The sequence below is a fragment of the Marmota monax genome, unplaced genomic scaffold (genome assembly GCF_021218885.2).
Source record: "Marmota monax isolate L192 unplaced genomic scaffold, Marmota_monax_Labrador192_F-V1.1 WCK01_AAM20220418_F8-fsc00007, whole genome shotgun sequence".
In the NCBI taxonomy this organism is placed as follows: domain Eukaryota; kingdom Metazoa; phylum Chordata; class Mammalia; order Rodentia; family Sciuridae; genus Marmota; species Marmota monax.
In genome coordinates, this window is record NW_026692781.1 from 30,221,659 (window position 1) to 30,235,522 (window position 13,864).

Here is a 13,864-nt window from a genome sequence, read left to right on the forward strand (position 1 = left end):
AGTACAATGTCCACTACTGGATACAGGATAGTGTACACTGTTCAATTCTGGGAAGCCAGGCAGTGCAGTGGTTCTGCTTGGATGCTGTCCTTAAAAAGGAGTCATAAGTGAGCTGAAATGTGTTAGAACACATTCTGTTGAGGACAGAATTCAAGGTTCTCCCTGCCCGCCAACATTTCTTCAAGTATCTAAAGAGCTGCACTATGGAAAGAGATTAGAAATTGTTGGTCTGGGTTTAGCTAGCACTGAGGAGTTCCAGGGAAGAAGATTTTGGCTCAGTCAATATCAGGCCCAGGTCTCCAAAGATGGAACAAGCTGTCTATGAGAGAATGTGATTCCCATTCCTGATGTGCTAAGACAAAACCTATAGAAACAGATGATGGTGATGTTTTTCATAGTATTCAATTTTTTTATGTTAATTGACTTGGATTATTAAAATGAAGTTAAACTGGTAAAACAATTTTGTTTTTTAAAATTAGTACTAAAAAATTAAAAAATTAATAAAATCAATAAAAAATAGTATTAAGCCAATATTTACTAATAATACTTTAATCAGTTATGCTAATTTTACCAGAATGGTATTCAAATTTGAGCAAATGGTAGAACTGAAATACTTTAAGGCTATTCCCAAATCTGAAACACTTGGGTGATTCCAGGAATGCTATTTTTAAGAATATCTTTTTAGTTTTAGTTGATATTTATTTACTAATTACTGATTATTATCCACATGGGTCCCAGGGCCTGCTTTGAAGCCACAGGGCTGGCTTATAAAGAAAAGGAAGATAGAGGCTCCTCACATATAGCTGTACATCACACCCTTCCACACAAAAGCCCTCCACAAAATGAATGGAACCTGTTGGAAGAACTTCTGCTTAATTTCTGATGTCTTCATCAATGGTTCCTGGCTGTTTGAAATGTAATTTAGCCTGTATTGATTATTGATAGTCCCCTGACCCGTGGACAGCCATTTGGTGGAATGAATACATAGGAAGGAGAATTCAGTTTAGAGATTTAGAAATTCTGAGAGGACTGAGATGTGAAATTATATTTTACTGATAATATTTTTTATGCTGAGATGCTCATTTTTTCTGAATTTGCACTATTATTTCCTACCCACTCTTTTTTCCAAGGGATGGAGTTCCATGAAGAACTTCATAACCTGGGGGCAAAGGAAGGACTGAAAGGAAGAAAACTCAACAAGGCCACTGAGAGCTTTGCTTGGAACATCACGGTACTAAAGGTAGAAGAAACACCCTGTTGCCCCCTTTGCCTTTATTTCCCTCCTCCTCTCTGCAAGGTGGAGAGATACATCAGTAGTTAAACATGGTGATTTGGATTTTAAAGTAATGTGTGGCCTGATGGTCAAGTTCATGCTCTAAGACATGTAGAGATGCATCCTGAGATGGATCTGCTTTTTGCCTTAATAGGGCAATGAGATAGAGGACAGCATGTGTGTGAAACCTAATTCCTTGCCTGGTGGTGGTGGTGGTGATAGTGTGTGTGTATGTGTGTGTGTGTGTGTTTACTCAAATACTTCTGTTCAAGTCAATATGGCTGTTCTTGTTTGTGGAAAGAATAATGCCAAGTGCTGGGAAGGTTCCAACAAAAGTGATTTGGAAGAGACTGACACTGCAGAATATCTGTAGCCGTTCAGGATTTTTATTTTAAGGACAATTCCTATAAATACAGTGTTTTTTCAAGTAGTTTTGAGATAGTTTCTTGAGATTACAATTTGTTCTTTCCTGAAAATTAATTTCAGAATTTTTAAGTTAAGATAACACTTTTTATGTTTTCTTACATGAAAGGAGAAACAATTTAGGTAGTCAGAATTATGTATCCTTGGCAAAGTGATGGGAGAGAAACAACCACAAACAAAATTAATAATTGCTGACATGTAAAGAATACTTGTTATGTGTCAAGTGCTATTTTATGAGATTAATAAGAATTAACAGTTTAATACAACAATGCCTTATTCTTGTTATTCTCATTTTACAGGTAAGAAAATGGAGGTATTGAAAGGTCATATATATTACTCAAAGTCATTCATCTAGTAAATGATGGAGCTGGGTTTTAAACTTAGGCAGTCTGGCTCCAGATTATATACGGGCATAAATTACAAATCTCCTATATCATATGTATATATATATATATATATATATATATATATGTATGTCTCTTAAAAATTAAGACCACATGTATTTGTTAAACTCCTGCTGTGTTCTAGTCTCTATGGTAGGCACTTGGGATATATGGAGAACAAAAGAGGTGCAGACTCTGACCTCATGAAGTTAGCAGTCTCAGGGCCTGGGGAAAGATAGGCATTATTTGCTCAAGGGGAAGGGATGAGCTAGAGCTTTAGTATGAAAAGAGCAGCTTAGTATGACTCTAGAGTATTACATGACAATGTGAATCTGATACAGAAAACTTTGTGTTCAGCAGATATTTATTTGGGCTTTTTAATGCACCAATCACTAAGAAATGTGTTAGGGATATAAGTGTGAAGAATATTACTTGGGCCTTCAGGACTAGCATGCAAGGGGAGAGAGACTAATAATGGCCATTAACTAATCAGCACTTACTATGTGGCCAGAATTCAAGGCCAGGCACTTTATATACATTTCCCTTTTCTTCCTTGCAGCATGGTGTGACCTTGCAGCAATGCATGCTGACCCTGATATGACCCTCCTCATCTCACAAAGGAGAACATTAAGGCTTAGGGAAATTTAAGCTTCTTGCTTGGAGTTGCACAGTTAGTAAATGACAGAGCTGAGATTTGTAATTCAGGCCCATGGTTACAGCCACAACCCTGTGGCTACCCTCTAAAAGAATGCACTTGTCTATACAGTTAGTACAGAGGTGAGTACAGGTTCTGAGTGTGGATTCCTTGATGCAATGAGACTTTAGCCAAGGGGTGTACTCTCTCTGAACATGGCAAAAGTACCTATATTCTGGATTGTATGAGAAAGTAAATGAGCTAACACATACAAAAAATCTAAGTCAGCGCACAGAACTAGACAGTATATATATTTGCTGTTACCTTTTGTTTTTCTGGTAAGGAAGACGATTGCAGGAAGATTTTTGTTGTCATGATTATTTCTTTTTTAACTTCTGACTTAATCCCATTTAGTGTTTTCTGAGGTTTGTATGTATTTAGTGACAGGAGCTGATTGCTTGCTGTGGCTGAGAAAATGCTGTACAAATCATTCTAAGATCTTTAAAAAAAATCTGTTACTGTAGCTAATAAGCTAGCTAGCTGCTGGTTTATCAGTTTGAGCATGAGAAACTTAAGCAAAAGTAGTGGACTTTTCCAAACTTTGAAAATTTCATTGGAAATATATATATATATATATATATATATATATATATATATATATATATATATATATTTTAATGGAATGCTTCACAAATTTGCGTGTCATCCTTGCACAGGGGCCATGCTAATCTTCTCCGTATCATTCCAATTTTAGTATATGTGCTGCCGAAGGGAGCACTGGAAATATTTCAATACTTCCCCTACCATTGAATTCAGTGAGCCTGTTTAATCAGGTATCCTTTCGCTAAGAGCTGGACAGATGACTTCCTCAGAATTTGAATTATTAGCTAAGAGAAAGGAGATTGGGCTTGGCTGGAGACTTTATTCTAGTGATGCTGCTCTGAGGAGACAGCTTCCTCTGCAAAACTCTTCCTTTGCTACTTCTGTCTACATCTGGAGTACTTACTCGGCTCCTGCTTGGTTCTGCAGCCTTGCTACTGACTTTCAGAGCTCCTAAAGTCTTTTAACAAATCCCCCCATCCCTCTGTCTCTTTAAATTTTCTACAATTAACTTACTGGGTTTAATTAGTTAAATTAGGAATAACCATCCTGATTATTCATCAAATTAGGACATGGCATAGATTAGGGAGACATGGCAGGTCTTACCTGCAAAATTCCTCATTGTCCACCGTAAAAGTTTTCTCATACATGATTAGGACAAATATTCTCCACTATCTAGTAGAAAGGAAAGGTAATTTACCAATGCTAGTTAATTTGTGGTTTCATGTTTCTAAAAATATATAATCCTAGTGTAATTTCCAACAAGTAAGGGAAGAGCTAGAAAAACAAGAAATAAGCCCTCAGTGAAATGTGTGTTGGCAGCATGGAGGGGTAGAAATAGGCACTGGCTTGAGAGCAAATTGAACTGAGACTAAAAAATAAATTCTTAAGCTTATGTTTTCTGTAGTTCAGTATTATAGTAATATAATGTCATGCAATGATTAGAAAGATGGAGAAAAATTTACAGAAAGAAAAATAAATCACTCTACAATGTAATGAATAAATTATAATTACGGTGTTCAAATTTTCCTAGGGATTAGTTCTTAGAATCAAGCAAAGAGGCTGAAATCAAGATAACCTTGAAAGCTCTTATACATGTTTTTAAAAATTTATAACTAGCACTACACGTGAGTACAGAATAGAGATTTGCTTAGCAGATCTTTTTCATTTCCCTACACTTTTGCCATACATCTATATACAACTGTAACTCCTTTTCTTTCTTTTTCACAAAACTGAACTCTGTAAATAGCTTCCATGTCCAGTTGGGATGATATGATGAAGCGTGTCTCAATGACTGAATCCTCAGTACCTTTCCATGTAATCATTGGATTAAGATAATTCCACCCCTTTTCACCCCCACACGGTAACAGTCCTTTCTGTCTTTTCTCTTTGTTGTCCTTCAGGTAGAAGTTTTGTGTTTTTGTCTCTTTGTGCTACTATAACAAAATACCTGAGATTAGATGATTTATAAACAGGAATTTATTTCTCATAATTATGGAGGTGGTGAAATCTGCTTCTAGTATGGTACCTTGTTACTGTGTCTTCTGGAGGGGATGAATGCTGTGTCACATGTCAGAAGGGAACAAAAAGACAAAAGCTAGCTAATTCCCTCAACCCTTTTTATAGGATTCTAATTCCATCCATGAAGGTCAAGTCCATATGGCCTAATCACCTCCTAAAGGCCCTACCTCTTAATACAGTTGCATTGGGAATTAAGTTTTGACATGAAATTTGGAGGAGCACAAATGTTCCAAGCATAGCACTTTCATTATGAACATAATATTAAAATATCACAATGGGAAATTTTCCTGTTTTCTATGTTCCTGTTTGGGGCTTCCAAAAAAGAGATACTATAACTTCACTTACCTAGCCAACACATTATTAAACAGTCAAATTCTTTTTAATTTGGAACCATTTCACTCACGAGAGTGAATCTCTTGCAAAATATATGAATTTATACTATTTTAATGATAAAAACACTATGCTTTGAAATAGAATTGATTTAAGGCCTTGGACTCAATCCAGAGTGATCTGACTCTTTAAGTACAAAAAGAACTTCATTTTAAGATTGTTACAGCAATAAAATTGAAATGAGAAAGAATATGAAAGTAGAATCTGAGTGAGCTTGCCTAATATGTATTTTTCTAACTTGACCTATTATATATGGCTATTGTAAGAAAGTAAATTCCATTATCTTTACATTCTAAAAAAAGTTTATGAGGAAATCAATTTTAGCAGGCTGGAGAAGTATCAAGTAGAGGTATCTCAATGTAATGAAGAAATAAAATTAGCAAGCATTTTATTATAAAGGGAAAAACTATAAATAAGTGATCACTGGAGATAAAGAAGAAATAAAAGGACTAAGAATTGACAACCTTCTGATTCATGAATTTTATTGATCACTAGTTGAATGACATGTAGTAAATAAAAAGTGAATAAAACTATTACTATGTCAATGGCTACTCCTATTAAATATATATTGGTATTTTCCTTGGATGGATTTCCAACTTATAATTTAATGCATTCCAGTGTGTGCCATAAAACTGGACCACTTTTATAGATTTATGTTCAAAAGATATGACTAACCTTTTCCACCCAACTTTTTGGCTTTTTGTCACTGCATAAGCCTGTCCTCCTACTTGTAACTTAATAGTATTTTCATTTTCCTTTAGAATAACAGGGGCTAAACCTTTTCACTTCACTTCCTTGGATACTTGTGTTCCTAACCCAGGCAGATGCACTCACTGAACCCCCAAATTTCAGACTCTAACAGTTTCCCAGAGTTATATAAGGACATTACATGGATTTCACCATAGTAATGTATTTTTAAACAAAGCTAAAAAGTTCATGTGAAGAATCTGCAATTGTTGAAAGATCAGAGAGGAAAGGAAACAAGATGATGGTCTATCAGGAAGAGGAATATGAAGGGAAGAAGCATCTACCCGCTCTGAGCGATCAGTGAGGGAGAATGGGCCTACCCTCAACTGAATGGCAAGAGATATTTTAAATCATTCCATTAGATGCTGAGCCAAAGTCTTCTGGCAGCCATGGTGACTGGGCCTCCAGGGGCTGCTGTGAGGGTATAATAAATAAGTAACATGTCCAGTGCTGTCCATGTTGTCCTTTGGCAGCTGCTGGCTATTAGAGTAGAAGGTAGAGAAGGACTAACTTTCCTCCTTGAGCCAAATCATTCAGTAAAGAACAGCTATTTGTAAAACCCAGTGACAACAATGAATTAATAATAAACTATTCTTAATATTGATATTACTATCAATTCTTGAGAAACATAAAACAAAGTGGTTAAGAGTATAGACTATGTCTAGACACTTTGTATCATGTGGCCTCGGGAAAATTTTTTTGTCTCTATGCCTCTGAATCGATAGGGATATGATAGATTGTGTTGGGATAGCAAACTCTGAAGATCTCAGTGTCTTAAAACAATGACTTACTTCTTGCTGTATTACATGTCTGTCACAGGCCAGTGAGGGACACTCAGGAATCCAGGATAATGAACACTCTGTCATGACTAATGTTTCTCTACCTCAGAGGAAGAGATAGTACTTAACTAGTTCTATCTACTTAGAAGTCACATTTTTCTTTGTGAATGAAGAAATTATTTCCTTTTTTATTGACCCATCTCCTATGAGCTCTGCTACCATGAATCTGCTCCCCTGGGCCTGATCACCCCTGAGTGAATGGATATAATTGAGCCCTTGGAAAGATACCACTGAAAACAACAAAAATTCCACAGCAGAGGGCCATACTCTGGACCCCCGAGAATCCAGCCAGCCTCCTCTTGTTTCTCTTGGACAGCTTTGCTGTTCACTGGCTTTTAGTCCAGATGTTGCCAGCCACCACTTCTTCATGAAATGGAGAAAGTTTAAGGGCTGTACCTCCAGCAAAAGCTCAGTGAAGACCATACTCCCTTTTGTATTTCTTCCTGTGCCCACTCCTCCACAGCCACAGTCCTGCTACTTAGACCCCCAATGTGTCCTTTATCAACCGAGCTCTTGGAACAGAATTCTGGAATCTTCTTCCTTTGAATAAGGAACATGAGCAGATTTAGAAATAAGAGGTGAAGTAAATTCCTCAGCTTCCCCGAAAAAGGCTCGCAGGAAGAAAGGAGCTTCCTTAGGGCCGCAGTTGAAGAGTCCTTGATCATCATCCTTGAGAGGTGAACATTCGCAAGGTTTAAGCAAAACTTGAAAAGTCCAAAGAACACACTTTCTAAGGACACATAAAAAACAAAATCTAGGGTTATAAACTCCCTTCTGTTTTATTTTAGAATTATCTAAGAGTTTAGTCACAAAGGAAATTGAACAATGTATTCCACTGGGCTATGAGTCTAGAAATCTGCAACTAAGTGTATGTAATAAAAATCTTTTAAAACTCTCTTGTCTTCTGTGGAGTTAGGATATCTTAACTAAAAATGAGATCAGACTTTGTGATCACTAGAGTCCTTACAGCTCTGCACATTTTATGTTTAAGTGAAATATATTATTTTCATTAAACCATTTTCTGTAACTTGACTACATTCTCTTTCTTAAATAAAATACATGGGTCCTTTTGTACTAAACTTATCAATAGTGTGAATCTCTCTCTCTACTTACAGATCCTCACACCACCTTTGATAGATTTTTTTTTAACCCATGGCACGATAAGACCCTAATTATACCCAGTGTCAACTCTTTCTGCAGTCTTCCGTTACAATCCCTCCCATTGCTATCTTCTTCTTTTCAGACTGCTCTTTGCAAATGGAATGATCTACACTTGCCATCCTGTTGGGAATTTTGGCAAACAAAATGATCTTTTTTGCATTCATTCTGCAAGGGTCTCCTGCACCAAGAATACTCAGATAACATGTAGAAGTTCTGATAATTAAAGTCAATTTGCAATTCAAAGAAGGTCTACCCTGGAAATATAGATTACAGTCTGCTAAATTCCATAAATTAAATACTCTGCAGTAAAAAAGCAAATTATACAGAAAAGACCACATAAGTAAATGCTATTGCAGACAATACTTGTCTGTTCACCTAACTAGCCGGCTAGCTGTGTATTTACTTGCTCAAAATTTACCTACCAACCTAAAGAGTTTCTAATATTGTTAGAATGGTAGCCTAGTAGCTAGTGAAAGGAATGTTGCATATTGATCTAGTCTGTATCTCCTGTAGGCTATACTGATTTTTAAATTTTAATTTTAAATACAATTTTAAAAAATTGCCTTTCATAAAAACAACGTTGGAATTTTGGCAGACAGTTATATTATCTGTCATACTGGAAATGTCCAGTGAATGCAACTGGGAGGGAAAAATAACAATGAGGCCAAAACTGAATGTTTGATTCTAGGGGCAGCTGGTTTTGACTCACTCAACCCAGAAAGTCCTAGACTCACCAGTGATCTTAGCCAGCTGCCTTATGATGCAAATCACTGATAACCAGGAAGAAAGTGGTGACAGGAGAGAATGGATGGATCATTTTTAGAAAAACAACTTGAAGCTCATATTCAATGAGTTGGGACTGTTATTTTTAAGACCAAAGAAAAAATTACTAAGACTTATAAAGTGATCAGTATACACTTTGATATATTTATCCTGGGACTAGGTGTTTGAAGAGGTACTTCTAGACATGTGTTTAGAACCCTGTTCCTGTTGGGCTTGCTAGTACAGAATAAAAGCCTCTCTCCCAATCCAAGTAATTGATTTATTTTCACTTCACTATTTATAAATAAGAAGGTAAAAAGCACAAAAGATGCTCCTAGTCTGTAAATTAGCAAAGAATACTTTTAAAATTTTGTTTTATTTTTGGTGGAACCAAGTTCCACACCATTCAGCAAATATATCTCTAAGTCCCTACTGGGTACAGGCTTTGTGCCTGAGAATGAAATGGTGAATAAATCATGGCCCTCTCGTCTCATGGAACTGACAGTCTTGTGGTAATAATTTATTAATCATACAGTGTGTGTTAAATTTGTCATTGCTATGTGCCTTAACGGAGAGTCTGCCCAGCACTATGAGAAAGTGCAGTGGGATTTGGAGAGGTCAGGAAGTTCTCGTTAAGCTGAGAACGAATATCTTTAGCTTTTCATAGACTCCAAAATCCTACCTTGTATCTTGATCCTTGAGGATGATTTTCCCCAAACAATCTAGAAATAATGGTGAAAAAGAAAACAATCAAAATAAAGTAGTGCTGGAACTCTTCAACATGGTCTGGGGATTTTTAAAATTTCTGCCTTACTCATTTGAGTATCACTCATTAGCACCATAACTAATTTGTTAAAATAGCCAATCTGGTCCTATTGTTAATTAAAAGTTAATTTAATCACCTATCTTCTAAAAAATAATCTTTGGCAACATTTTACGTGTCAAATTCATTTGATAGCTTATAACTGCAGAGAATAATATTATAAAGTTAGTCTTTGAGAGATATCTGTAATTCAAAGCCAAAAAGATGGAGATAGAGAATGTAAATATTAGTATTAGAAAAATGGATAAATTCTTTGTTTAAAAAAGTATAATGAATGCATCTCTAATAACAAAAAGGTCAACAAGTTGAAAACATTATTTCAAACAGCTCTGGTCACAATATAGGAGATGAAATTTTAATGCTTCTTAGCTATAAGCAGGCTGGCTACGTGGTGTCCAGATTTGTGCTCTGGGTGGCTGCATCCCCAGCTGTGCTGCCCAGGAGCACAGTAGAGATAAAAGCCCGGCTGTTGACATGATTATGGGAGAATACACCACTTCATTTTATGAACTAAATTTAGTGTGTCTCAGAGGTACACTTTTTTTTTCAGATGAAAGCTGCTTTTTATAATGATTCTGAATAATTCAAAAGTGGCAGGATTCTAATGAATAGATGCAACATAGACCAGAGGCCTTGGCTCCAGCTTGTGGGGTTATTGAAGGCCTCACTTTCCTCTTAGGAAAACTTTCTTAACAGAAAAAATCTGTCTTTTACACATAGACTCTTAGGCTAAGTGAGTTTCATATTGTAACTTTCAGCTAACTTATTTCTGCAATGATATATATGGAAAGAGAACATTGATAACAAAATTGTTTAATTCTAATCTCACATAACCCATTTAGGTTTTATAGACATAAGCTCCTCATCTGACCTTATTACTCAACAGGGAAAAAAATGGAATACATCTATCTAGTGTCTTTATTCCTCATTATCCTAAATCTGAGCAAAGTGAAAACCAAATCCAGATTTAGATACGTCTAGAAAGGATTATTGTAATAAACGGAAAGACACTATTGAAATGGAGGAGAGCTATGCAGTGTGGGGCTAGAACCCTCCTGTCACAAGATCCTCAAGCATCTTAAAGGTGAAGCAGAAAGTGTCTTTTTGTATAGGGAGGGGCAAAGAGGGTTAGGAAGAACTGATTATGAGAGAGAGGGTAGTATGATTCCCCAACTGATTCTCATGTAAGCCCTTTCTTGGGAAATGTCATTAAAGAGAAGCTGGGTGCTGGCCCAGATGGAAGGTGAGTCAAATTTCACTGGCCTCAGGGGAAGAGAGAAGCTTAACTAAAGTCTGCTCAAGTCAAGATAACAGGTATTTTGTCCAGATTGTTCAGTGGGTACAGACAGTTCAGGCAATTAGTTATGAGGCAAGGAGGAGAATTTGGAGGAAACATAGGAGGTTCCCTGAGGCTAAGCCAAGTCCTGTGCAGGAGGGGCCTCTTTGCAGTAAGTTGTTTTCTAGAAAACAAAAGACTGGTAGGGAGAGGGGAATTTCTTAAGTGCCCATTTTCTAGGAACACAAGGCTCTGAGGTAAAGTCTAACATCAACATACATACATGTTTATAAATGGGTAAATATAAAATGTTATGTGCATATGTATATGTATGTGTGTGTATGTATACATAAATGTAAATATCTAAATGATGATTTAGGTTAAAAATGACGCAACTAGATGTTACTCTTTTAAAGCCATATAGAAAGATCATAATTGGTGGGAGAAAATTTTCCCTCGATCAAGAAGTGGTTATTTTCCAATTTAATTAGACATCCCTCATTTTAGGGAAATCCAGTGTGCTCAAACACACGTCATGTATGACATTACATATTCATAGTAATAGGTTGGGGAACAAACCTTTCGTTCCCTTGATTTGTCACTCACTTCTTATAAAACAATTTTGATTATTAATCACTTTCCATGTATTATTGCTATCTAAAGCATTTATAGTAAGTGAAGATACCTATTTATCAAAAACTAGAATCATTAGGAACTGAATTTTTCCTTTAAGGGAAAATTCATGGCTTTATGAAAAGATTAAATTGTATGATTCTTTCAAAACAAAATCCCCTCAGAGTTTTAAAAGTAAATTTAGATTCATTTAAAAATCCACACATAACTGTTTAGAAAGCTGTTTGCATAAGGCAAGAAACATTAGCATCATCATTCTAATCATCATACTAAGGTTTTGACAGAAAGTAACTTCTGGAAGAAAAGACTCCATATCACAGAACCATGACTTAGACTTGCGTCTTAGACTTTTGCATGGTGAGATGATTTTATGGAGAGGTTGCTAAGTTATTAAGTTGGACTCTCAGATACAAAGAGAATAGGTTTCATTTTAACTGAAGAGAATCCTTATGATGTAGTGAAACACACCAACCCCTCATGATTTGGCTTGTAAATCTGCCAGGATAAAGCTATGTGTTCTAAAGATAGCTATACTCTCTGAGTATTTATATAAAAGATACTATTCTCAATGGACTTTTGAGTCAATTGTACTCAGGGATGGAAAGTTCTTAAATTGGTTTGCAATGTATTCCAGGATAAAAAGATTGCCATCAAAATCTCTTAGAGTTATCCCTCAATCAGCTACGTTTCCCAGCTGTGTGCTACTCGGCAGCTGACATTATGAATCAACTAAAACAAAAGTGATTTGTGGATCCTTTTGTCTGGGATGTATCAATCTCTTGGGCCAACACGATGTTCCTGATCAATTACAAACAAATCTGATCTCATAAGGTTGAATTTCTTGAGCATGTCTTAAAGTATTCATTTCTCATATACATTTAAAATATATTACTATTATGGTTTGGATTTTAAATGTTCCCTGAAAGCCCAAATGCTAAAAAAAACTTGGTAGTCTGCCCATGGTGCTATGGGTGGTGGAACTCTTAGGAGGTGGGGCCTAATAGAAGGAAGTGAGGTCAACGAAAGCATGTCCTTGAGGGGGATATTGAGACCTTAGCCCCTTTCTCGGCACCCGCCCTCTGCTTCTTGGTCACCTTGATGTGAGTGGCAACCCACCATGCTTCCCTGCCATGATGTACTGTGCTGCCTCAGGCCCAAAGCAATGAGGCCAAATGACATGGACTGAAATCTTGGAAATTGTGAGCCAAAATAAATCTTTCCTTCTTTAAATTGTTTATCTTAGGTATTTTGTCACAGAGACTGAAAACTGACTAATACAACTGCATGCCCTAAAAGGTTAGCCTGAGGTTCAGAGAAATTCTCACTGCCTTGGGTCAGAAATATGGATCTGGTTCACTGTGATTTTCTTATTTTTCCAGATTTAATTGGATTTACCTTTTCTTTTTTTTTTTCCTTAAAGCAAAAATACGTAGTGAGGGAAAGTTAAGTGTTTTAGAATTACTTATGTCCTCTAATAGTACATTATTGAATCAGTAGTTTATTCTTCCAAACTGCTTAGCTGGACATAATTTCAATGTATGCTGGAACAATACCATAGATTCTCAGGAGCAATTTGTTTGCTGGTCAAAACATGACTTGTTGCATACCACTTTCTTATTCTGTTACCTTCTAGGTGGTTCAATGTTCTTATTACACATGTTGCAGGAAACTGGCTTTTGCATGTTGTGGGTTTGATATCAATCAGGGAACTGATATCTAAGATGCTAAAAATGAAGCCAGCATGTGAATTCTTGGGTATGAAGAAAGTATGTGTAAATAGTAATTATGTCCTAATATTAATTCTGAGTTAACGTGGAACTAAAGATTCTTAACAATGTGTATTGTGTATCCTCTGAGTCAGCCCATAGAGTCTTTCCATGTAATCTAAAACCAGAGAGGGAAAAAACAGCCACTTCCTTCCTGCCCTCCTTTATCTGTAATACATTTTAGCCTGGGAGAGGAAGAATGCCATTGAAAGGAACAATCACATGTGTATATAGTGTGTGTATGTTATAACATAGGCCTGTTTCTTATATTAAACAACTCATTAGCTGGACATACAAGCATGTGTATATAGTGTGTGTATATTATGACATAGGCCTGTTTCTTATATTAAACAACTCATTCCTTAACCCTATTCATAAGCTTTGTGATGATAAACGTAGACAATGATGCTAGAAGAATGTCATCTTTCTCTAGTTTAGTTATCTAAATCATTCTCAGTTGTTACCATGAAAAACTTAAAAATGTATAAGCAGTATAATTTGTAATCACCATCAGAGTGGAAATTCTATTCCAAATTCTGGAAAACACATTCTTTGCTGTTAAATCATAGTTCTACCAACCAGACAGAATCATTTCTGTCATCCTCTACTTAATAGCCATCACCTTAAAAATCA

General features: G+C 36.1%; 1 protein-coding gene and 1 non-coding gene across 2 annotated transcripts in view; one reads left to right on the plus strand and one right to left on the minus strand.

The window, feature by feature from the left end:
• The window catches only part of Plcl1 (phospholipase C like 1 (inactive)), a 356,808-nt gene that overhangs the window by 315,267 nt on the left and 27,677 nt on the right, over positions 1 to 13,864 (plus strand). Inside the window, exon 5 of the mRNA XM_046447452.2 lies at positions 1,131 to 1,240. Within this exon, the coding sequence (XP_046303408.1) occupies positions 1,131 to 1,240 (110 nt within the window). The remainder of the gene's footprint in view (positions 1 to 1,130; positions 1,241 to 13,864) is intronic.
• Positions 3,385 to 3,491, minus strand: LOC124094703 (U6 spliceosomal RNA). The gene has a single exon (XR_006852299.1). It is a non-coding gene; the product is annotated as a U6 spliceosomal RNA (small nuclear RNA).